Raw genomic sequence first — 26,435 nt, 5'->3', positions numbered from 1 at the left:
CACTTTGGTGAGTAAAATTTACTTTGATGTAATTCTAAAATTATCTATATATTTTATGAATTATATTCCTTATTCTGCCGTAAAATTACTATGCACAATCGTGCTTTTACTTGATGCATGGCCGTGCTTTGATGAAGCAAGACCATGTTCATTTTTTATGCATGCCCCTGCTTCCTGAAGCATGGTTGTGCTTCATGATGCATGGCTGTACTTACAATATACAAGGTCGTGCTTCCATTATGCAAGGCCTTGTTTCGATGAAGCAAGGCCATGCTTATTTCTGATGCATGCCCCTACTTCCTGAAGCATGGCTGTGCTTTATGATGCATGGCCGTGCTTACAATATGCAAGGCCGTGCTTCCATTATGTAAGGCCATGCTTTGTTGAAGCATGGCTGTGCTTGTTTCTGATGCGTAGCCCTACTCCCTGATGCATGGCCCCACTCCCTGATATATGGCCCTGCTCATATTACAGATTTAAAATTCAATGTTTCTAACTTCCAAAACCTTAAGGTTTTCAATTATTGAATCAAAAACAATTGTTTAACATCAAAATTATGTCAATCCATCACATAAAATACCTAGGGTTCATGTAATTTTGGGAAAACTTTAATGGAGAACCAATCTCTTATGGAGATTCAACGAAATTCACAACCTGACTCTGATACCAATTGTTAGAATTTTCTTATTCCATTATGTAATTTCCATTTGATATGACTATTATGAAATTATCATTGCCATTAGATCTTGAATTACGTTGTTATTCCAACGCAATACATGGTTCTCATACAATTAAGGGTTTAGAGAACACTGACCTGAATCTATTGTTACTCGATGTTACCTCTCTCTTTGATATCGTTAAGCTCTTTGTATTTTTTCCAACTCTTCCTTCTTCTTTTAACTCCTCTCAGATGGTTGAGGAAAAATGCCTTTTTTGCAATTACCGTGAGCACACTTAGAGACCGTGAAAGTGATAGAAAATAGAGAATACCGTAACCGCTATTTGGTAACCGTTCTTTTATTTATCTGAAGGGAGAGGGGAATGTTTCCTTATAATTGTATTTACAATTATACCTTTTATGACTATATATTTTATATTTAACCACCATCACATTAAATCATTAATTAGATTCATGCTATAAGTTACATAAGCCATAATAATAAGATTATTAAAATAATCTAACACACATATTTTTGTCAATGCTGACATGGCAATTAATAAGAGATGAGACATTTAAATTTCACTGTTGTCTAATCTGCATTTTCTAAGGAATTTGCTCATATCAGTTATTGTTTAATGAATTAATATATCTAATCTATTGCTATGAGGTCATCTTTTGTGCAAAACATTTATTTAAGAAAAAAATTAATCAAACTTGATGATTTTGGATTTCCTGCAGGACTTCAGTTTGAGAATTCTTGTGAAGTTGGAGTTTTCTCAAAACTTACCAATGCTTATTGTTTTATTCCCATTGGAGGTTCTGAAAACTTCTGCAGGTTTTCATTCATTTTGGACTAGTGAAAATATGTTCCCTAATACATTTTAAATTTTTTGCAATTGGTTTCAAATGGATTGAAATTGCTATAACGGTTTTCCAGAGGAATAAATTTAATGTGTTGCTTGATACAGTGCATTTGAGGCTGTGTTAGCTGATTTTGTCCCTGTGGTCAAAACCTCCATTGGTGGCACTGGTATTCTTGGTAGTCTTTGTGTTGGTAAAGCTTTTTCCCCTTTTTTAAAATCTTAACAAGTATCAATCCTTCTCTTGGACAATATCAACGCTGTTAAGAAATGGCTCCATGTATTTTTTTCTGCATGCGACAATTTTTTTTCCTTTAGTAAAAGAATAAAGAGATGGTTACTGCAGTTTCTTCGATTTATTGGTTTACCATTTATTAGATATAGATCTATTGCCTTATTAGTTTTCTCTCTATCGGTTTGCAGGAAATAAGAACGGGCTTCTCTTGCCCCATACCACAACTGACCAAGGTGATTTTTATTATTATGTTGTTTATTTTTATTGTAGTATGATTTGGTGCTATTCAAATGTCATGCTATTCATCTTTGTTGATGACATAGTACTCAGCATCATTTGTGATATTGTACTGACTAGCGGTTCTTGATTTTTTTTCCATGGCTATTGCTGAAGAACTTCATCATTTGAGAAACAGTCTACCTGATCAAGTTGTTGTTCAGCACATAGAAGAAAGATTATCTGCTCTGGGAAATTGTATATCATGCAATGACCATGTGGCCCTCACACACACTCTGCTAATTTCATATTATAGATTGTAGGTTTACTTTCCTATGCTAATTTCATATACCTATTCAGGATTGGAAATTGATTTGAAGAGAAACTCATATTTGCATGTAAAGTATGGTTGCTGAATAGAGAAGTAGCCAGGCTGTCCCATATCGAGTACGTGTCACTTTGAATCTGATCACTTAAAATTTTAGGTTGAGTTATGACCACTACTCAATACTCCTGTTAAACTGTAAATAGTTTCTTCAAAACCATACAGAATTTCATTGAAAAGTTTGCTGTCACGTATGGTAAGACTTGGTAATTTGACAGTAAATGATAGGACAGCATTTTGTGGTTCAGACACCACAGCAACAGAGCTCTCTGTGATTGAGAGTGTTTTCAAGCTGAGGGAAGCCCAGCCTACTGCCATTGTGGATGAGATGAGGAAATCGCTCATTGATAGCTAATGTCTAAATTTTGGTGATGGTATTTTCACTTTTCATACGATGTTCTGCTAATTATCAAGATATTTTACTTTGGTGATAGTTTGTTTTTCCTAGGTAGACAGTTTCTATGATAGTTTATCTTCTAAAGCATGAACACATGTCAATACAAAATTTTGGTTTTGGTTTTTCATTAACTGTATGTGATATTTTTTTATTTCAATTTTTGTTGTCATCCATAAATCAAAGACGAGATATGGGTGCTCTAATGTTACATAGGCTCTCATGGTGGCACAAATAAACTATTTTTAATAAAGCCTCGGTTCAATTGGAAGTAATCACTTACTTATTACAAAGCATTAGCATAGATGGAGCAGTCTGTTTATTTGTTTTCTATTAAGAGTTAATATACAGTTTGGTAATTGTTATAATATGTGTTTTGGTCCCTAAAATTTTTCAGTTATATTAAAATTAGCCATCTAACAGATGAAATTGTTTACAAATTGACAAGTTAGCTGAATAAATATTAGCAAGTAAATACTTTTAAAGATAAATTTATGCATACATACATACATACATTCAAGGACTGTAGTAATACAAGTTAGTATTTGCAGGGACTAAATTGTATTAATTCTTTTTGAAAGATAAATTAACATAAAATTGAATGGTTTTCACTAAAATAAAAGTAAAGCTTATTGTTTCAAGTTTTTTCCTTTTAAAAAGTGGTTCTCTTTTGTCAACTAATGCATAATTTCAATATGCTAACAGAGTTATTTGAAAAAAAATCTAAAAAATTAATACATTTTACATTTCTAATTTTCAATTAAATTGTCAACTCTTGAGGAAACATAGCTGTTAACATGTTTCTTGTTAATGCTAGCCAATATTACTTGCTAAATAAATATCCTGGACCCAAGTGCCAGTTCCAGGAATGAAGTCATCGTATTCCGCGCTTAGCGTGTCCATATAGTACAAAAACCGATACTTGAGTGTTGAAGTTTCACATATACAAATTGATTTCATAACCAAGAAGTCAAAAGCAACGCCACCTTCCAAATCTGCCTCAGTCTCGATCATAGGCTATGAATGCGCGCGGCCTGCTCTAGGGGCCTGCCTCCTCTTGATCCCACTCACAACATCATCAATGCGTAGAAGCATGCAAGCAGCTTCGATTGAAGTCTAAAATGTTTGTGCCTTGACATTGTATGCATCCCAGATCTAAAATCATATAGAACAAAACATCTTTATAGTTCATTCATTCTCATGTGCTTATCAAGCTAATCAAGAATCTGTACATTACTTTAAATGAGATATAGCGAATGTAGAATCTTGTATTAGTGGGGGAGGGAATCAATAATGGGAAATACAAAAAGATTTTATTCACTGTGACTAACTGAAATGTGCTAGATACTTAGATTCAATTCTAAAATGAGGTGACTCTGGGGAGCAAAAGCATAATTGGTGGATTTCGGAATCATTTGAATGATTTACAAATAAAAGAAAATAAAAGCACCTTGCACTCTTTCATGTCAGTGATGGCACCAGTATTTCCATCTTGCCAATCCATGCATTTTCCCCATTTGCATGCTATAATTCCAAAAGCACAATGTTAAACATAATCAGAGAAAGTGTCATCTGCAAATGTACTTACGAAATTCTTACTTTTCCTTGTAGTGCAAGTTAAGGAAAGAGAAGTAACGAGATACTGGCAGCAAAGGATAATAACTCTAGTGATTCAAATCCTTAACAACATTATCATCAGTGTTAGTTTGTAACCTTATTCTGTTTCTCCAAAGTTGTATATATATATTGTACTCAGTATCATTGAGAATATATGAAAATTATTCCCGCTGCCATATTTCTATCTTGGTATCACAGCCTCATAGCTTAAGCCATAGCGCACACAGATTCGACCAGTCCCAAAATATTTCTATCTGTGCAGTCATAGTCCGGATGACATTTACTCCATAATTTTGTGCCTAAAGTACGGGGTTATTGCCTCAAAAGCAATGGCATAAGGCCACTGTTAGTCAACAAGAATATGAAAGTTAGAATCAGAGTTAACTACTGCCATGAGATGGAAAATAGAACTAGTACACCTTGGAAAAAGTTGTATATTACTGACCCATTGAGTCAATAATACTTGCCTTCTCTTTGCCTCGAACAGATGAACTCTTCTGCTTCAAAGTTGCTGATACAGTCAAAACTGTAGCACCACCTCCAGGAACAAGTTTTGGATTTTTTATGTTCCTTGCTACAGACATGGCCTCCTGACACAAAAGAAATTCAGGAAGCAGTGATCAAATTTGCAAGCTCTCAGTAGAAATCAACAGCTTACCTGGAGGTTGTTTTCAACTTCTTTTAAGAGATCCTTGCTAGCAGCCCTCAATAATACAGTACAAGCCTTAGGGTCTTTGCATTCAACAATAAATGCAAAAATTTCATCTCCGGTTTTCTTTACTTCAAATGACCCAGCACCAGCACCAGCACCAACATCAGATTCCTGTAATTCATCTGGTTTGTTCACTATAACAGCACCACATGCCTTTGCAATTCTACTATTATCAGTTTTTCTCAGCCTTCTGATTGCACCAACTCCATGCTTACTCAGAAAATGGCTTGCCAAATCACTAAATCCGTTCTCTGTTATCACCAAATCTGGTTTAAACTTCAATATCTGCATGCAGAGCTCCTCGATGTATTCTTCCTCCATTTTCAACAAGAGGCTCCAGCCTTCTTCCTTGAGCAGTTCAGCATTTGTTTGATTTTCACCTTTTTTACACTCAAGGGGACAATCAAGAAGAATGACATGTGGATTAACAATCTCTCTCTTCATTTTGCCAGGGGCAACCACATCTTTGTTCATCATAACTCCTTTAAGAACTCTTGAATCCTCCAGCTACCCACCAAGGACCTTCTCAACCATAATATAATTTTTAATATCTACATCTTGTCTCGTGAGTTTCTAAATTCCATTCTTCAATAAAGAAAGACCGAATATGACCACTTCACAAACTCTGAAGGTACTTCAGACCATAACGAAATACATCTTTCTGATAAAGATGAAATCAAATCACTGTAGAAAAGCTTTGCTATGAGCGTCCCTGTCATTCAAGTTTTAAATTTTCCAAATCTCACAAAACCAAATCTCAAGAACAGAATCACACAAAAACCTAAACCGGCATCACAATAGTTGGTAATTTGTAACATGCCATACCTTCGATGCATGAATATTAGAAATGCCAAAAATGCATCACATAAAACCTATCTTAATTTAACGAACAAAAATCACGTACATGCAACGCATGAAACTTCAGTAGGTCGACATGAAATATGAAAATTAAAAGAAAAAAATCACGGAAAATGGTGCATTATTTCGTTTACCAATTTCATACTAAAACTGAAGACATTCAAATTTAGAATAAATAAAATGAAATTATTCCTTCCAAATTGAAGCCAAAAAGAAAAGGCAAAAAAACTAACAGTTTGTGTGTAACAGAGTGTGTGAGATTAAGACAAGTCTTCCGCCAAAATATCCAAAGCCCACCAATGTTTTCGCCTTCCTTTTCCCTTTTTCATTTTTGTGCTTTTAACCTCCCTAGTTTATTAGCATATATTATATTTCCTGAATATTTTGGTTTGCAACAAGATATCTCAATCTTGTTGGAACTGGACCCCAATTTTTATGTATTGTGAATACATGATAATTTATAATTAGATAATAGTGTTAAAAAAGTATCAGTGTGTTTTAACTAAATTTAAAAGTATTTATATTCTTTAAATTTTTAATAAAATTATACCAATTATTATTAATGTAATGTTATTATAAATTTTAATATATTCTTAATATAACTTTTGTAAAAATATTTATTACTTTTTACTTAAATTTTTTAACACATTAATTTACAAGACCATTTTGTTATAAAAGACTAGTTTTTAGACATTACAATGACTTTTCTGTATTATAAAGTTTTTAATATTAAAAAAATAGTACAAAATTTGACGAAATAACGATTATAAATTTGTCTTCAGAATTTTTTTCGTCCATTTCTCTTGTTATCATTAATTAATTAATTAATTAAGAGTTTAATTTTAATATATTATTAGTGTAAAATTTTTATACAATTAATTAACTACAAAACATTTTAAAATTAATTTTACTACTATCATAATTCATAACTAAATACTAATATAAAAGTCTGTCAATATGTTTCAATTAGATTCATTAACTAATTGGATAAATTTTGAATTTGTAAGTTATGTGTATTAGCATTCTTACTAAAATATCAAAGCCCTTATATCTTCTTATAATCATGTAAAAAAATTTTTATGCTATTGTGTATATACATATATATATATATATATATATATATATATATATATATAAATTAATGTGATATTTTAAAATCATAAGTGTATATTAGTCTTTCAAAAATTGGGTTCACAGAAATAATTACTTAAAATTTAAATTATTAGTAGTCTTTTAAAGAAGTTATCTTTGAATTAGTTCAATAAATTATATAAATATTATTAAAATTAGTGTATTCAATTTTTAGATTTAAATATAAATGTTATTAGTTATTTTATTGTGTGATATACATTCTGCTGTTAATTTATTGTAACATAGATTAATGCTTTGTCATGTTAAAATTTTTAATTACATTGAGTACTTAAACTGGCTTAAAAAACAATAAATCAAAGAAAAATTACATTGTCTTGAGTCAATTCCACTACGAAAAAATAGAGCAAACTTACACCAAAACTCACCACCTGCCTAAAGGTCAACTGATTAAGAACACAAGACTACTAAAACCAAAGCAAGATAATAAACATATACCAAAAACAAAAGAAAGACCCAGAAAAAAGAAAGCAAAATTCGAATGTCAGAACATAATATTCTATGAAGGGAATTGTCAAAACCAAACCCAATTCTTAAAAAAAAAAAGGCATACATACATCACGCATAATTTATAATTGCGAAACAAACAAAATAATATTGTCATACCTACCAAAACACACTCAAAAACAATTATCTGAAAAACAGGGAAAATATAATGAAAAAAATGGAACCACTTAAATAAAAAAGAAAAGAAAATAATATTGAAGTCGTGGATTGTACTTCACTCCAAAGGAAGTATGATGATAATTTCCATCAAATTAATTTGCGGAAAAAATCATTGTAATCACAAGAGAGAGAAAGAAAGGAAGGAGCCAATTGAGTTGAGCCAAAATAGATGGTATGCATTCATTAAGCAGACAAATAGAAGGGAGAGAGAATAAAGAAAAGAACAAGAAGGGGTCTAATTAAGAGTTTTTTTTTTTTTTTTATGAAATAATATTATTTTATATTGTAAATAGAAGACAATGCCAACTCAAACCTTTGGTTAAAACTAAACTAATTTGAAACCACCAATCCCATGAATGAATCCTACGACCGAAGACCCACCACGCGCACTTGACCACACCACAGTGACCACATTCTTCTATCCTTCGTATTCATACCATCACATTCATCACTCTCCTCTTCATTTTCTCAACCCTTTTGTTTTTTTGTGTCGTTGTTTTTGCTTCTTAATACTTATTTTAGGGTTTCAAAGTCTTCCATTTCTTTTTTAAACTCTTCCAACCTCGATACCAATTGAAACCCTCCTTTCATTCCCAATTCAATTTCCTCACCTTCTTCTCCCTCGATTCCCAGTATTTTCGCTTCAGATTTCGGGTCACGCGATTGATTTTTTTATGCCGCGATTGGTTTTTTATTGGCGTTTGCGAGGGTTGGAATCGCTTGTCGATAGCGACGAGGAACGGTTGTTTTAACGAAAGAAGGGGTGCGGTTGTGGGAGTGTTTCGAGTGGCTCGTGAAGATTATAAATTGAAAGTAACCCTAGCTAGTTGTGTAGGCTCATGATATTTGGTGATTGATTTGGGAGTGTGATCCTTAGTGGGTTTTGCTTTTTAGGGGGTGCTTGGAGAGGAAGGGCATGGAGAATGGTCACGATGGGAAATTGGCCGAGAAATTCTCTGGCTTAAGCATTAACCAGCACGGTCAACATGTCCATGATCAATCTAACTTCTCTTCTAACAACAACGATAACTTGTATCAGGTCATGAAGGCTGTTGAAGCTGCCGAGGCCACTATTAAGCAACAGGTACTTTGGTTTCAACTTTCAACACGTGTTCTGTTGCAACCGTTAATGATGATTGATTTTGTATGGTGATTGTTCAATGTTTGCATATGCAGTTTTGTGATTAATTTGTGTTGCCACACGGTTGGGGTTTTCAATGTTTTGATTATGGCTTATTTAATAGTGTTATGTCTGGTGGTGCTTGCTTGGTGCATGTATTTCTGACACGCATTTAGCTAGCGAAAAGAGAAACTGGATATACTTTTATGCTCAAATTTGGTCCATGAGATATTCTGAACCTTTATAGTAGGAATAGAGAATGACTTGTCTTTGATAATATTTATGTGGACCTGGTTGGTAGTCCTCCTTTCTTGCTTCCTCTCTTCTGGTTCGATTGCTCTCACCAATGAGGTTTTAACTTCTGTTCTGTCCGTAAAGGAAAATGTTACTGTCATATACAATTGAAGATTCTCTTTGATATAGTGAAATGGTAGCTTCCTTCATGTCTTATTGTTTTGGATAGGATAATAATGATGCAACACGTTTCTTTTGACAGGTAGAAGAGAATAATCGGCTTAGGTCTGAACTTCTGAGTAAAATTCAGGAACTGGAAAAATATGTAAGTTCTGTAATGGCATCTGCTTGAATTAGCGCATATTGATTTTGTCTATGTTAAAATATGGACCCTCTTTTGTATTTTTTTTTTTTTAACATTTGATTGTTTGGTTCGTTAAATCAAAATTTCGTTTTACTAACTAATATGGTAGGAATTGCTAACTGGAGCATTTTTAGTGGAACTGAGGACACTATTTGGTTTCTGGGTATCCATGAGATAGATTCTAGGGCAATCTTAGACTTTTAATATTTGGAAATGCAAATGGGTGCTTGAGAATGGTGCCAATACTGTACATGTGTGTGTGTGTGTTTTGTAATAAGAAAGAAGTTCATTAGCTCTGAGAAGATGATTGCAAAGAGTTTGGAGGATATTTGATCCTAATCAGTGTAAAATGAAAACATATAAATGAAGAGGAAAAAGAAACTTTAATGACGCTAAGCTTCCCACTCCTCCCTCAACAGGATTATATTTTAATTTTATGGATATTCTGTTCAACTTCAAATAATAAAGGCAATTTTGAACATTGAAATTTATTTAATTAAATGATTAGCTTATTAGCTTAATAAGGGGCTCATCCTATCTGAGAGAAAATTGGAATATTCTCTAGTCTCTACTCTTGGATATGGTTGTTTGTATACTTATATTTTCTTGTATGTCCAATCATCCCTGCATCCACATTGACATTCTTATATACACTACATTTATTTATTTTTTTGCTGTTGTTCTTCACTGCTCAAATTTCACTATGTTAGAGCATCACTAATGCTGGTCTTATAGATCTTTGGTTGAATTTTCCTTGGAGTCTGGTGGGTGGTTTGTGATCACAAATTGCATATGAACTCTGGAGCATTTTTAAATTTCAAATTTCATTCACCCCGCTTGAATCTTATACAATCAAAATCCTATTCATTTTGTAAGATGGGACCCTAGATGGGCAGTGATGATTTTATTGAGCCCGCGTGGACTTCAGATGTTTACTTTTGTAGAACAACAAAGAAACAATGTGAACTTGACAATAGCTGTTTGGAGCAAGGGGCAGAAACTGTTACCATTTTGGGAGTAGTTCTTGTATTTGTAGAAGTGCTTATTTCCAAGCGTAAGCAGTAATGGCATAAAGCAGATCAAAGAATTGAGTGCATGTTTAGTTCAGTTTATTTTGAAGTTATAATATATTGTTCTTTTGCAGATTTCTGAGGGAATTTTTGAAATCTAAGTAACTTTCCTTTAAAAAGGCTTTCCCGAACAGGCACTGAATTATGTGCTTCATCTGCCAAGGCAAAATGTCTGCTCCATAAAGTGATATTTTTCCATGAACTTTTTTAAAACTTTATCCTCTTAATTTTGATGAACATTTTATCCTCTTTCCATGATTTATGAGATGGGGAAAATGTATTTTTTTAAATAAAAGACAAAATATTATTTAAGAGGAATATGATAGACTTTCTTGAAAAACAGTAATGAAAATGAAAACTACCAAAATCTCATTATGCAATTGACACTTTTGAACAGAGGCAAGGAGAATCAGTGGATCAAAAAGTACGTTCTGTTGCTCCATGGAAAGAGCAGGGCCATGGATCTTATGAAGCTCATCAATCAGTTCCATCTCCAGGTGATTGAGTAAATATGCTCCCTATTGCAGGGGCCTTTCATTCCTAGCTGATCTAACTGTTAAACTACTTGCCTCTTGATTAACTTCAAATGGATGCAGCCAGAAGCAATGCAGGTAACCATTCTGAGAACAGTCAAATAAATGGGACATTGAGAGCACAGCCAAATGATCAGCAACCTATGGATAATACTGGCCACTCTCAGTTGTCTTCACCATCTACAAGGTCAGTCTCTCCAAGCAGGTATGTGAATTCAAATATCAATTATAATGTCAGAGCTACAATGTTGATTTCGTGTATTTTTTCTATGAATATGTTGTGTAATTTTAGAAACCTGTATTTTTCATAGGCATCTACAAGAAGGAGATCTTGATCACCGATTTAATTCACCTCGGCAAGGATTGATGTCAATGGCTGAAACGAATAATAATAATACCTTATTGAAGCAGGTACTACTTTTTGTTCTAAAATTGTCTTTAATCAGAGGTTGATATTTATGGAGTATCTATTTAGGATCTGGCCATTAAGATTCGGGAACATGAAGAGGAGATCATTCTATTAAGGAAACATCTTGCTGATTATTCTGTAAAGGTATCATTTTAAGTGGTGATTCATAGATCTGTAGAGTATTTTGCCTCAAATGTCCATTTTTTTGACTGATGATTTTTCCATGTTAGGAAGCACAAATACGCAACGAAAAATTTGTCTTAGAAAAGCGCATTGCATATATGCGTCTGGTATGTATGAATTATTTTGAAGTACTTGTGAAATTCCTTAAGCATCTTTCGGTTCTGCACTTCTTCTTTTCTGGGATTGGTATTACACTCTTAAATAAATTATTTGTAATATTTCTACTAGGCCTTTGATCAGCAGCAACAAGATCTTGTGGATGCTGCATCAAAAGCTTTATCGTATCGACAAGACATAATTGAAGAAAATATACGTCTTACATATGCATTGCAGGTTATTTTTCCTACTTGTTTCTTCTTGTTATTGGTATGGTGCATGTATAATTTTGCACAATAATTTGGCTGCTTAAATATTTTTCAATGAATTTCCTAGGTTGTTCTGTTGTGTTTTTCAGAATGAATTGTAATTTTTTCGCATTTTCTTTTCCTTGTCAGGATGCACAGCAAGAAAGATCAACATTTGTTTCTTCTTTGCTGCCTCTTCTTGCAGAATACTCCCTGCAGCCGCCTGTTCCTGATGCCCAATCAATTGTTAGCAATGTCAAGGTCAGCTTTGATCTGCTTCCAACACCTGGAATTATTTCAAATTTCAATATTTTCATCCCTCCCCCTCTCTCATGAGAATGTTGTAAAGAGGAAAAACCTTTGTAACTAAACTGTGGTAAAATAAGACTTGTCAGAAGAGTAGTCAAAGATATCCAATGAATCTCACTTCCCTTTTCCTCATTTTATTTAATATATTTAGTTGAAAATGATGAAAAAAATTTCTACATATAAGACAGGAGTGGGCAGTTGGTTTTGTTGATTTGTAGTATCTTTCTCTCTTTTTTTTTTTTTTCAAGAGAAGGTCCTGTTTTACATGTTCAGTAGCATTTTCCAGTACCATACTCTACCATGTGATCTTTTGAATCAAGCATTTAAAAAGAATCTCAAATGAATTTGAAACCAAGTATTCCTATTCGAGTTGCAGCATTGTGCAGATTTGAATCATTATGTAACAACCCCATGGAAACTCAAAACTTCCATGCAGCAGCATTTTGTGACCATAAAAGCTCTAATGAGACTGGTATCAAGCTTTTGAAATAGAAAGCAGAGAAATTTAAAACGATCATAATTTTTGCCATTTGGGTTGCTTACTGATTTCCCAGTAAACTCATAAAAGAATTTATTGTCATGACATAAAACATCTCACTTCCAAAATTCTGGCAACATTCTGTTGCTCAAAATGGCAATTTTAGCTTCTAAAACAGTGTTGCCAAATTTATGGGGATTGAGTTCTGTATTCATGTTATGTATAACTCAATTTTATCAACATAAGTTCAGTTTGGGTAAGTTTATGCAGAAGTACTTATAGGAGAAGAAATAAGGAGTAGAATAACTAAACTTCTCATAAGTTAAAAATCAATTTATGCAATGCATCTCATGTTTTGAAGAAGTAAGTTAAAAAAACTTCTAAGAAAGTAAAAAAGCTTAAGTTAATTTTAACTTATAAGAAAAATTTGATTCATTTTATTTTCTTATTTTTGCCTCTCATAAGAACTTAGTTGAGAAGTTAATCCAAACTAGGTCATAAGTGTCATTTTGATAAGAGCTTTGAGAGAAGCACTCTGCAAAAGCTAGCCATTGTAGTTAGAGAGCAACTTCACTCTAGAATCCCATACTTTCAGTGTGGGACTCAAGTCTCATACCTTGCAATTGGGATCCTAACAGATTTGCATGATTCAATCTAACCTACAGGTGCCATTCTATGAATCAAAGGGGGTGCAGAATTTTTTAGGTTGTTTTCTATCAGGTACCAGAAGACCTGTTTCAGATCTGTGTGAAACCATAGTAGTCAATGGCAGAACATGGTGAAGAATGGTTGTCCCAAAAAATGCTATAGCATCTGCTGCAGCAAAGATAGTGGTATAATAAAAAAATTTCAAAGATTTATAAAAGATATATAATTAATAATGCTAATAATTTTGAAATTTCATACAATAAAAAACTTTTGAGCTTCACTAGTGAGATAAGGCTTGGTTATTGTTGTACACAATAAAAAACTTTTGATACTCAATTTAAAACAATTATCAGTCATAGTGTTATAGAAGAGTACCAATAACAGATGTTTAATAAGCATTACTAAATCAAAAGAAAGACTTGTTACACTAAAAAGAGGACTGTGGATCATATACTTGAATACCAATAGACAGTGATGAAAATTGCTACAATAAATGCTAAAAACCAGAGTTTTATTAAGCTGAAGCTTTTTTGAGTTCAACTGCAAAACTGCAAATAAGATAATTCAAACTTGTGTGTTTTTTTTATTTCAAAAACTCAATTTTCCTGCTCATAAGTCATAAGTGAAGATAACTGCCATGGAAGGCAGAGGTTTTCCCTTTCTTGTATCTTGACATGTCCGATGATGTTATTTAAAAATTGTCATACACTGTTATTTTTTTTTTACTGGGAGACATTTGTTTCAATCTACTCTATTGATTTGGGAAATTTGTTGAAATCATTAAATTTTGCAAAAGTGTTCGTTTTCTCTTCCATTATTTGTTTTGCGGGGTAAAATTTTTAAATTGTACCCCCCACCTTCTTCCGTTGTTTCTCTCAACTTCTCATTTAAAAATCGTGCAATACACGGTGTGTGTTTTTTCTACTGGGAACTATTTGTTTCAATCTTCTCTATTGATTTGGGAATTTTGTTGAAATGGTTAAATTCTGCAGAAGTGTGGCTTTCTCTTCCATTATTTGTTTTGCGGGGTAAAAAATTTTAGATTGTACCACACATTTGAATCTCTGTATAAAAGTTCAGATTGATGATACTGAAAGTGTCCCTTTGTTTATTTTCAAATTCTAGAACCTCTCCAATCTTGAATTCACAGTGAATTCTACTTTTTGGCAGGTTTTGTTTAAACATTTACAGGAAAAACTTCTTCTCACTGAGGTATGTTGAGCAGATACTTGGGTGCTTTCCATTCCTACATGTACTAATATGATTTGATATGTGGATAATGGATAATTCAATAGCATTGGTGCTTATAATTGGACCATATATTGTTGAAATTTTGGAATGTTTACTATCCCTTTTTGCTGGAGCAATTGGGTTTATTGGCTATATCTGTTCTTTGTTACAGTCAAAGCTAAAGGAATCACAATATCAACTGACGCCTTGGCGTTCAGATATGAACCATCCAAATGTTGCCATACAATCACCCTCTCACTCAATTGGTGCACCTTTGGTAACTTCAGTATGTTGATTTTGTGAATTTGTTCCATTTCTTGTCATATATGCCTAAATAAAATTCTAAATAGTTGATTTTTTTTTATCAGAATAAAAATGGCCTTGAACTGGTACCTCAGCATATGTACCCTCAAGTAAAGACTCAGGTCTCAGATGATGCTCAGACAGGCACTGATTGGGATATTTTGAATCGCCACCAGAATGGCTTGGGTGGTGGGGTGGCAACAAATGTTGATGCTGATGATTCAGGGAGATATTCACCTCTTGCAAGCAGGTGAGCCTGATCAAATGGAGACTGCTACTCTGAACTGAATGTATTGGTGGGTTCTGTTTTCATGGAATCTTTGTTAAAGTGGTCCTCATACATGCAATGTTGTTCTCTTCCATAATGCTTTGGCACTAATGTTTACATGGGAGATTGCCCCTTTAATCTGTCCATAATGTGATACTGACATGCATTGTTTGTCTCCATCATTATCTAATCCAATGATGTTACTGTCATGGCTATCTGTGAATAGTTAGGATGACTAAACTTCCTATTATCCTTGAAATAACTGTCTTATAAAAGGAAAGTCGTGTTTTGCGGATATTCAATTATCAGGGTACTCAAATGAAGATTTTGTTTGCCATTTATCTGTCCTTGCTAAGGTGATATGTACATTTATCTGTCCTGCCAGTTATAGATCATTATAGGCGGACATTTAAGCCTCATGTTAAATCTGTAATTTTGCCAAGTGCCTACTAATGGTTCATGATGCTTCCTAACAGTAGATCATTGTATAATTGGCTTAGATAAAAGCTTTCATAAAGTTTTCCATGTAGAGTTCGGTTGTGGTAGCTCACTTCCTCATTGTTGCCTGTTGGAGAAAATCTACTTGAAACGGGTGGGTTAATCGATACTGACTTTCACTAGCAATGGGTGCTCAGGAAGGGATATAGTTCTGAATCCTGATTGCTTGGGTGTTCTAATGTGTAGATAAAATTGATTCTTGATTGATTGAGATAAACTTGGTTTATCTCCTGTGGCTTATTTCAGATCGCCTGGATCCATAGGGTCTCTGACACCTAGTTAATTTTTTATTTATTTATATATTCATATATATTCTGTGTATCAGTTGGTCTTTTATTAAAAATACTAAGTGCTAATTTGTATGATTCTCGTCCCTGTTTTTATTAATCTGCTATGTCATCAATTCCTTAAGTAGAGCTATGTGCACCAAAATAAGGCTGAAATTTTTGTTGTTGTCATTCATATTAATGCTAAAGGAGTGATAAAATTTGACATGTTTGGGCAGTTAGAAAATGACATCTTTGCTCTAATATATTGGCCATTTATAGGAATTCTTCAGCCCATGATGTATCCACCCATCTGGTTGTTACTCAAGGTGATACTCATCCTACACATTATGGGGAGGAGATGACTAACAAACACGTCTCATTTCATGAACCTGTGAGCAACAGTGAATTTGATTATCCCGATGGAGATGGAACCCAGAACGAGAGAGAAACATCTGCTAACTGGAGTTCAGGCAACCCTCCTTATGCAAACACAGTTGATGATCCTAGTTCTTCATATTCTCCTTATTTACCACCGGTTCTTGAAGAGCCTTCTTCTTCATTTTCTGAGGGTAAGAACTAATCTGATTTTGAAATTTACCATACAATCAGAGCTTTGCTGTTACTATTCCAAGTTGAATAAATCATACTGCAGGTGCAGATGATGATCCATTGCCAGCTATAGAGGGCCTTCAAATTTCAGGGGAAGCCTTTCCAGGAAGGGAACTTCAAGCATGCGGTTACTCCATTAATGGCACTACTAGTTGTAATTTTGAGGTGCATTTTATTTGCGTATAATTTGAAACCTGTTTATTGTTGCTTTATTTCCTTAAAGTGCTTTTCATTATATGGTATTAATGTATGATTCTGTCTTAAGCATTTGATGTTGGATTGCCAGTGGATTCGGCATTTGGAAGATGGTTCCTTCAATTATATTGATGGTATTGTTATACTTCTGCTTAAGACTATGTCCTTCCTTTCCTCCATTCTTAAGTCATCAACTCAATCATGACTTGTCCAAAATATAGGGGCAAAGCAACCCAACTATCTTGTCACTGCTGATGATGTTGATACATTACTTGCCATTGAAGTCCAGCCTCTGGATAACAGGAAGCGCAAGGTATTTTTCACTTACTATGATGGCAGTCTTGTACATGTATGCAAAAAATGAGTGAATTTTCATATAGTGGCTTGTATTCAGTTACCAACTTTGCCTGATGACTTGTGACTTGTCCCCCTAAACCAGTTGTTCAACTCAACAAGGAATTAAGAATTTTATGGTGGAAATGAGCAACTAGTCTTTATACACTTCATTGATCATAATGAGGATTTGGGTATGAGCATTGAACAGCTACTCGTTGACCTCTGAATATTTCCTGTCTCTGTTGTTGCCTGTGGACATTGTCCTATTGTTCACTGGAGGTCAACCTGCATTAAATTCCCTGTCTATTTAATTCTACTTGTTCTGTGAATGCCCAAATGCACCTGGTTATGAAAGAAGAGTTACTAAATCTGTCTTTTATTCCAAGAACATTATACTTAATAATGCCCTGGAATCATATTGGTTTTGCGCACGCAGGGGTGGGGTTGGTTCATGATTATCTGGCATGAGGAGACATCAAAGACTTTATTAGATTTTCATAGGGTTAGTCATTTAAAGTCTTAGAAGCAACATATATATCTTGTATTATATTTTTGGGTAAAGGCATGGATATTACTTTATTCATCAAATAACATAAACAAGTATTTTGTCATTGTTGGTATCATTAACATCTTTTACTTGGCATTATTTTGCTTACTCTACACTGCACACAAGTCATATCTCTCTTATAGATCTTATTAATTTGAGAGCCAAAAAAAGTTACCAGAGGATAAACTATACACTTCTGAAAACCATAGTTGTTTTACAACTGGCAATGGGCCTCTGCAATAAATCCATCCTTCATTGAACCTTCATAGCCAGGTATTGTGAATACAACTTGCACAATTCTTATTGTGCATTGGGGGCAATATTTCATGGAAAAAATCTGGTTTGAAGATGCAAAAATCTTTAATAGAAAAAATTATTGAAATTTAGAGAGAATCAATCCATTCAACACTTGCGGAAAAGTATATTGGCCAGTTCTGCAAAAATTTTGCTGTGTTCTCTTCCGGCAGCCCATATGACATTTCAGAGTTCAGATGGGTACTGTCATTGTTTTACCTTGTTTTCTTCAATCATTATTCTTGTTTTATTTTTCTGTTCTTTGCAAATTTTTGTTCAAATGCATACCTACTTATCATAACAAGAAGTCATCAGATTTGTGTTTAGGCTTGCGTTTATCTAGTATGATTCCTGTTCCCATTTTGAAATTAGGTTTCCCTTTGTCATTCCTGTTCCCTTGTTCAAAAACCTCTTTATTTCCCTTTACACAAACCCATTGTTATGTGAAAAATGGAAGTTGCTGAAATCTGAAATGTGTGACTGGGGACCCAAAATATATTTGACACGAGTTAAGATTCAGTCTATGTTTGTGTTTGAAAAGTTCTTTTTGATGACATTATTTTGTTCTTTCGCTGAAATTCATGAAAGCAATGCTTAATTTGCCTACTTTGGGAGTAGGTGTAGATAGTTGTATACTTGTATTTTAGTTGCAAAAAAGTTTTTCTTATTTTAGTTTTTTCTCATACATTCGTTGTTTTGAATTATATTAAATATTTGTAATGTTATTTATGCTGTATTTTTTTTAATGAATATTTCCCTGCAATACAATGGCACAACAGTGCACTATGCTTAATAAGTAATTTAAGATAAAGGAAGCTGAAACACAATACTTGAATGTTTACTTTGTAAATTGAGTTGGACTGAGTTTGGTTTTTTGGTAAGAGGAATGCGAGCAACACATTCTCTAACACACTTTTCACTATTGGCTAAAATTTATTGAAAACTAAAAAAGTATAAGAGAGAAACATTAATTTAAGAGTGAGAAAGAGTGAAACTTACATAATTTTTGTAGTTTTCAATAAATTTTAGTCAATAATAGGGGGAGGGAGAGAGTTAGAAAGAGTGTGTTATTAACGTTACTCATTACTCTTCTAGTAATGGTTATTAGATGTCTTTGTTTTTTTACTGAATCTGATGCATTCTCTGTGATGATTGTAGGGAGAACCTGTGAAGGTTTTTGCCAATGATAACAAAAAGATCACCTGTGGTGAGTATATGTATCATAATGTTTCTAATGTTCAGTTGTTGCAGCCTTATGTGTAACTTATAAAATCGACAGCAAATGATTGCAAGTTTGGAGTGAAATTTTCAGTGAGTTTATTGTGTTGTGCAGAAGGGTAATTTATTGTTGTGGATTATGCTCCTATCATTTGTCACATGTGTTTTTAGATTTGATAAGGGAAAACAAATATACAAGGGCATAATGGTGGTTACGACTTAGGAGATAGAAATTTCTATTCTTAGCCCACAAAGCATTTATATAACAGTTTGGGTATGTTTGAGAATTAGGAGAGAAGGGATCAAGAACAATGGAAGGGTAAGGTAAGGTAAAGGAAATGATGGGTAAACATTTACCCTTGTTTGGATGTTAATAATTAGAAAGTGGAGGAAATGGAGAGTTAGTTAAATTAAAATGATTAAATGATTATAACATTCTTTTAAAAACACCAACATAATTAACCTAATATACTAACTCCCTAGACCCTCAAGCTTGGGAGAACACAAACAGGGCTTGTAAAAAATGTCTATTCCCTTTCTGTCCCTTTAGAATACTCCCAAACAAGGGAAAGACTTAGCACAAGTCTTTATTTTCCTTTGATTTCCCTTCTAAATTCCTGATTTAAACACAACCTTATTGTTCTGACATCTTCAATATGAGGTTTCATTTTCTAATTATAGAAATAGATGCAAAAAGAGGGAGAGCATAGAAAGTGAACTGGAATTGGATACCTACTATTGTAGAGACCCATATATCATAGTAGTCAATAGTGGGCGTGATCGTACGGAGCTGCTCCTTGCCACTATCCTGGGGTTGTCGTGTTGCAGCCCCTATATCAAATAGGGGTAAAAGGGCAAGTTTGTCCTCCCTCTCTGAAAGTTGGAATGCTTTTTATGAGGGGAATCTTGGGATTTTGCCCCCCTTTTACATTGCAATGCTCTGTGCCTCTTTTCTAACTTTGCACGTTGAGATCGAATTCTACCTCCATCTCTGACGTTGCTTTCTGGTGCAAATCACTATTTCCAATTTTCTTCATCTTTGATGAAACCCAAGCTATTTCTGATGTGATGTATAGACATTTTCTAGCGAGACCCTTATGGTCAGGTCCATTACTCCCATATAGTGTTTATGGGGTTGATTGCTCCCCATCGCTACCTGGGATTGACTACTATGTTACACACACACACACACAAATAAAGATGCAATCAGGTCCATTACAACTATCCATAACAACATAACCTAATCCTAATACAATTACTCGGAACACCCGCTTGAGCTTAATCATGCCTAGCTTGTTATCAATAAAATCACTACATGTCTCATTCAATGCCTTTATAAACACATCTAGTTGATCACCCGTTTTAATATGAGAGATAGATAGAAGATTCTTTTGTATCTTCTCTTGAGTGAAATAACAATCTATTTCAATGTTTCGTTTTTTCATGAAAAAATGAATTTAATGTGATGTAAATGACAACTTAGTTGTCACGTCAAAGGTTCATAGAACTAGTATTGCTAAATCTCATCTCCTCTAAGACTTGCTTAATCTATAGTAGCCCACAAGTAATAAGAGCCATAGCCCTATACTTTTTTCTGCACTTGATCTGGTCTTACTTTTTCAAGGAAATCAAATTTTCTCCTAGAACACAGGATCCTATAGAAGATTTGCAGTCCATTGGAGATCCTTCCCAGTCAGCATCGGAAAATGCCTCCACCTGCAAATGCCCATGGTTCTTGTAGAGAGACCTCCACCCATTCTTGGAGCCTTCTTCAAATACTTAACAATGTGGATAAGTGTTTTCCAATGAGTGTGATTCAGAGAGGATATAAATTGACATATAACACATTGGAAAAGCAATATGTATACTAGTGATATTTAAGTAATTCAACTTCCTAACCAATCTTTTGTATTTTTATGGATTAGAAAATGAGACTTCATCTGCTGTCAACTTCACTTCTGGCTCCATGGGTTTCTCACACGAATTAGCTAGCTGACTCAACACACATCATTTAATTTTTTAAATATTTTAGGCTTAATTATGTTTTTGGTCCCTATAAATTTAACACGTTTTGTGATAAATCCTTATAAAATTTTTTGTTAAGATTTTATCTCTAAAATATTAAAAAGAATTTAGTCTCTTCCGTCAACTTTCCTTTTGTTAACTACTAGGCTGACTAACAAAAAGTCAACTCATTACTGTCACATTATTACCACGTATAGTCATGTCATTTAATTTTTTAATATTTTATTTATTTAAAATTAATATTTGCAAACAAGTATCAAAATATTTTTTAAATATTTATGAAAATATTCTCTAGAACTCTAATCTCCTTCCCTTCTAACACCTATATCTACTCCTCTCTGTTTCCTTCTCCCTCTGTTCTTGAGATTTGGAAAGTCCAGCAAGCATCTTGGTGGGGGACTAAAGGACCTGCATCTTGTTGGGAATCCTGATGTAGATGCATAAAACTTGTCGGTGGAGCATTTGAAACCAAGTATAGAGGGAGAAGAAGGCACTAGAAGGAAGAGAAGTAGGATTCTAGAGGGAGAAGAAGGCACTAGAAGGAACAGTAGTAGGATTCCATAGGACTTCTCTGTAAATATTTAAACTATGACAGGAATTTTTATGTAAATATCAATTTTAAATAATAAAATTGAAAATGAGGTGGCAATATGTGGTAGTAATGAGCTGATTCTACATGAGCCAACTGGGTCAAGAGAAGTTGATGATAGAGACTAACTCCGAACTTTTTAACATTATAGGGTCTAAATCCTAATAAAATTTTTTATAAGAATTTATTACAAAATGTGCTACATTTATAAGGACTAAAAATATAATTAAGAATAAAATATTTAAAAAATTAAATAACATGAGAATGCTGAGTTGACTCTTCATTAGCCTTTAAAAGAGGGGAGGTTGATGGGAGGGACATAAATGTGTTACATTTATAAGGACCAACTATATTTAAGCCTATATATATAGACGTACATAGAAAACCCTAATAAGTCCGCTCCATTTAGACTACTCATAACAAAATAACCTAATCCTAATACATCTACTTATAATACTAATTAACTACTTATGAAATATTAGATGCTCTTGGAAGGTATATAGTGCCATTAAGGTGGTTGGACAATTTTAAGTGGTAAGCAAATGTCATATTAATTTATTTGTTTGTGGACAAATGCATATAAAAGGAAGGGACATAGTTTCAGTTTTTATGCATTCATTGTGCTGAAGTGTCAAAAGTAAATAATTTAGTGAAAGAAAAAATTATTAGAAAGATAGATATTATAAAAATGAGGAGATGATATCCTGAGAGAGGATTTAAAAGTAAAAGAAAAAAAAAATCTAAAACAACCTCTCTGCTTTGGATGTGCCATTCTTGTTGTCTTGAGTTCAGTAAAGTGATTTAGCTTTCCTGTTGCCTCCTTTTCTTTCTTTTTAGGGCTTCAAATGTTGGTGAGTTTCTAACAGTTTTATTGGGTTATTCTCTTTGTTATTTGTTCTCAGATCCTGAAATGCGGAGCCACATAGAGCGGGCTTTTTATAGTGGCCATGCTTCATATAAAGTTTCTCTTTCGGTAATTCAATGAAAGTAGTTTTCTTATTTGTTATGAGTTTCCTTTAAATATCAGTGTTGAAATCTTCTTTACTAATCAGTCTTCTTTATAGAGAACTCCCAACAGTTTTATAAAAAATTTTGGGTTTGATATTACAGACTGGATATCTTGATATATGGGAACCAGCCACTTTGGCCATTAAGAAGGAAGGCTGCAGTATCAAGTGCAGTGGACCAAATGGAGTTGTAATCACAGAAAAATTTTCACCATCCACCACTGTATGATGCTTTATTCTTTGATATTCTCTGAGGATTTTGGTTAAATTATAGATTGGTTTAAGGAAGTAAAGTAAAACAAATTCTGGGAGTCATTCTGAAGTTGAGAATGATAATCATTACATTGTGAAAGCAATATGCCATGTTTATGCTCATGGCAATTGAATTAGTTTGATCACTTTGATGATATATATTAGTTTTCTTGAACCATATTTTGTCTGATTATAATTACAGAATGTCTGTGAAGTTGGACTGGAAAATATGTGATTATCTGTTCAACTTTGAGTTGTGTTGGATGAACCAGTTTGAGGAAAACTATAAAGTGCTCATGAATTGAACTATTAGATCAATCCTTGACCTTGTTTATTTCTCAATAATAGAACTTTTAGTAAATATTTAATTAAAGTTATAAGGAGTATGATATTGCCAAAATTGTGTTTGTCTGTTGAACATTCTGAGCATTGATGAAGTGAGATAATTAACATTGTTATTTTAATCATACTCCTTATAACTGTCATCATTAAAGTTATAAGGAGTATGAAATCACTTTGAAGACGTCATATTTGATGACAGTTAATTAGCATTGTTACTAGCAGGGTTCCCTTTGAAAACTGTTTATATTTGTATCTTTTCAACTTTATAGAATACAAGATCTTTAGTGGTTAGCTGAAATTTTTATCTCCCTTCTGCATTTACTTCCGTAGGTTGTGATTCCATATGGACATATTTCAGAATTTATTATAATTGGTTCTAGTGGCACTGAACATCTTTTAAGAGCAGAAAACAACTCAACAGATGCCAGTGGGTAAGTACTCTTACAGTCGTTCTGTTTACAAGCTGACTGACAAAAGGAACTAGGTTGCACATACAAAATGTTTCATGTGCAAATTTTTCAGTATTGAATGGAATAATAATCCCTTTTGTAGATGATTCCACTAACTAGCTGTGTACTATTATCTGCTAATTTAAAAAATTGGAAAACCTTTTTACTTTTTGTTTTTTTGTGTTGTGTGAGTATTTGTTTATGGATATGGAATAACTTTTCAGAGGAATTCTTGAATGCATTTAGGTTTTACTATTATTGAGTAATAATACATAGATCTGGGTTGAGTTGACACACGAGTGGCCTGATTTTTAAGTTTAAGCTGATCTCAAACATAAAAACTTTGAACACTTCAAATACCTTTTTTTATCTTTAAATGTGATAGTTTACTTTTTTTTTTTCCTCTACAAACAAATGGTTAATATATTCTTCATAATATTAGAACAAATTTGAGGTTGTATTTCTTGATGGTCAGCAAGTCTATTTTTTTGAAAAAAGATTACTGTTCAGGTCCAAACTCCCTAGTGTCGACTCTGTGTGGAACCTCAAGCAATAAAGATTATCAGTACTGAGAACTAGAGAAGTGAACAAAGCTTGTAATATATTAATTTACTCACAATGCAATTGGAGTCATTATTTTTTAATTTCTAAGCGGGAAAGAGAATTATTTATCTAACCAAGAGAAGTAACCATGTCAAGTTTTCAAATGGTTGGAATTTGTAATAGTCATCCGTGATTCTCTATTTCTTGATTTTTATTTTCTGTTTAAGCTTCTGCTTTGATAATTTTATTCATGTTGCGCCTTTTGCAGTGCTAGAGACACTATCGTGCTCACTTTGAGATTATTCATCCTAAGGGTATATAATTTTTCATCCTTACTTTACTCATTAATATAAATGGCAGAGTTTAATATGCTAGATTTTTTATTATTATTTATTTATTTTGCATTTGGCTCTTCTGTTTGCTTGCCATATCATTATGTTAAAAACACTTTTAAATGTTTCTTTCTTGCCTACTATTGCATGGTGCCTTCATGCTTACTGTCTAGAAATGATAGAGACAACAAAGGAAAATAAGGTGGAGATAAAAGTTCGAGGATTGGTTTCCCAAGATCATCATTTTTGTTTAATTTAGCCGTCATTATTGTAAACGATTAACTCTACTGTAACCTATGTAGAACCTAGAAATAACTAGCATATACTATATATATTCCCTGCTTGTGTAGTACGGGATTGTTTAATTAGATTTCCTTAGCTCCCTTAATTTGAAATCTTGAGCTTTGTAATGTCATGATTCTGACCTTTCCTTTCGTCTCTTGTCGCTTTACTTCTTAGGACTGTATTGGAAAGCCAGAATATTACTTCACTACATTTGTGTTGATGTATTCTTTTTAGTTCTGCTTTTTGGTTCAATTTTTTTTTTTAATTTCTTGAGTAAAATGTTTTATATTGAATATTGAACCAGTTCTGAGGAGTATATTCAAGGCTTCCTTTGATTTTTCTGCTTCTGCAGGCTGGGGAGAAAAGGAGAGTAAAGAAGAAGGGATTATTCTTTAACAAGTAGGGGAAACAGGTACTTGGCAGAAAATCTCTGCTGTAAGTGGAATGTGCCGACCGAGATGGTGACTGGGAGTTGTGTGTTTTGTGTGCTAACTAAATTTTTGCTCCGTTTCATATTCTATAATAGGGTAGATTAGCTTGAGCTGTAATTGTGAATTTATACAGTCATTTTTTTTCTTCAATATTTAGTAAATTCTTTTTAGCTCCTTTCCGTGCCATGCAAGTCCATTGTTTTACTCCATACTGATCTTGTTATCTTGTGCATCTGTTATGCATGTACCCTTGTGCAATGTGCCTACATACAAAAGCTATTGCTCCCACCTTCATGAACTAAAATGATTCAGAGGACAATGATATAGTTGCTGTTTGAAATTAGTAAAACCTTACCCTATGTTAAGTCCTCTTAAAATATTGTGGATGTTTCTTTTATTTTAGTAAAAAAAATATTGTAGATGTTTCAACTTTCAAGTAATGTTTCTAAAACTGGATCTCGACCAAAAGAAAAAAAAAAGGATCTGGATCGTTCTTTAAATCAATAAAAGCACTAGTTTATAGTTTATTAATTCAAGTGTTGAACTATGAATTTAAAAAAACGTGTTGAACTATGCCGATGTGTTCAATGTTCGACGAGAAATAGAACAAGAACAGAACTTGAGTAACAACATAATGTTTTGTATCTTGTATACTATTTGCTTTACGCTAAAAAATAATATATTAGGCGTTGGTTTTTTTTTTTTCCAATATTTATCATTCAATTAATTTTTTCACGTTCGAATTACTTGCATATGTATCAATCAAAAATTGCTTAAGAGGATTTTATTTTAATCATATACATTATACCATTTTGTTTAATGAGACTATTCCTAAACAACAACTTTATATTTGTAAAAGATGACGGAAGGCATTCAGTAAAGTTCCTAAAATAAGGCTTTCATTTGAAGATGAAAATATCAAATGAAATAAATTACAAGGAGAAAGAAATCTTAGAATTTCATAATGA

At 33.3% G+C, this 26,435-nt stretch overlaps 2 protein-coding genes and 1 pseudogene across 8 annotated transcripts; 2 read left to right on the top strand and 1 right to left on the bottom strand.

Moving 5' to 3' along the window:
- The first annotated feature begins 307 nt into the window (after positions 1 to 307).
- On the top strand, positions 308 to 2,465 carry LOC113871686 (eukaryotic translation initiation factor 6-2-like). The gene is made up of 5 exons (XM_027508784.1): positions 308 to 413; positions 1,400 to 1,496; positions 1,630 to 1,715; positions 1,945 to 1,989; positions 2,150 to 2,465. The coding sequence occupies exons 1-5, from the start codon at positions 308 to 310 to the stop codon at positions 2,293 to 2,295; spliced, it is 480 nt and encodes a 159-aa protein (XP_027364585.1). The 3' UTR covers positions 2,296 to 2,465.
- A 1,099-nt stretch (positions 2,466 to 3,564) lies between these two features.
- On the bottom strand, positions 3,565 to 5,635 carry LOC113871685 (annotated as a pseudogene).
- Positions 5,636 to 8,173: 2,538 nt separating this feature from the next.
- Positions 8,174 to 25,802, top strand: LOC113870729. 7 transcript variants are annotated; one of them, XM_027507164.1, is made up of 23 exons: positions 8,292 to 8,837; positions 9,370 to 9,432; positions 10,939 to 11,038; positions 11,138 to 11,279; positions 11,386 to 11,485; positions 11,550 to 11,627; positions 11,714 to 11,773; positions 11,895 to 11,999; positions 12,161 to 12,271; positions 14,616 to 14,657; positions 14,848 to 14,961; positions 15,044 to 15,228; positions 16,293 to 16,582; positions 16,666 to 16,787; positions 16,888 to 16,951; positions 17,039 to 17,130; positions 17,590 to 17,655; positions 19,153 to 19,201; positions 22,729 to 22,799; positions 22,937 to 23,056; positions 23,758 to 23,858; positions 24,688 to 24,733; positions 25,389 to 25,649. In XM_027507164.1, exons 1-23 carry the CDS (start codon positions 8,670 to 8,672, stop codon positions 25,437 to 25,439), a joined length of 2,340 nt encoding a protein of 779 aa, XP_027362965.1. In that variant the 5' UTR covers positions 8,292 to 8,669; the 3' UTR covers positions 25,440 to 25,649. The 7 variants fall into 7 exon arrangements, 6 of the variants coding, with proteins under 6 accessions (XP_027362970.1, XP_027362968.1, XP_027362966.1 ...); XM_027507169.1 differs by lacking the exons at positions 17,590 to 17,655; positions 25,389 to 25,649 and adding an exon at positions 24,925 to 25,174 and having other exon boundaries at positions 8,174 to 8,837; positions 16,909 to 16,951; XM_027507167.1 differs by lacking the exon at positions 17,590 to 17,655 and having other exon boundaries at positions 8,194 to 8,837; positions 11,132 to 11,279; positions 15,044 to 15,231; ... (2 more) ...; positions 16,909 to 16,951; positions 25,389 to 25,653.
- The last annotated feature ends 633 nt before the right edge of the window (positions 25,803 to 26,435 follow it).

This window comes from Abrus precatorius, unplaced genomic scaffold (assembly GCF_003935025.1).
Source record: "Abrus precatorius isolate BTA unplaced genomic scaffold, Abrus_2018 Scaffold7, whole genome shotgun sequence".
NCBI classification, from domain to species: Eukaryota; Viridiplantae; Streptophyta; class Magnoliopsida; order Fabales; family Fabaceae; genus Abrus; species Abrus precatorius.
The sequence above is the reverse complement of the archived record's forward strand: the minus strand, read 5'-3'. Positions and strand labels throughout refer to the sequence as shown.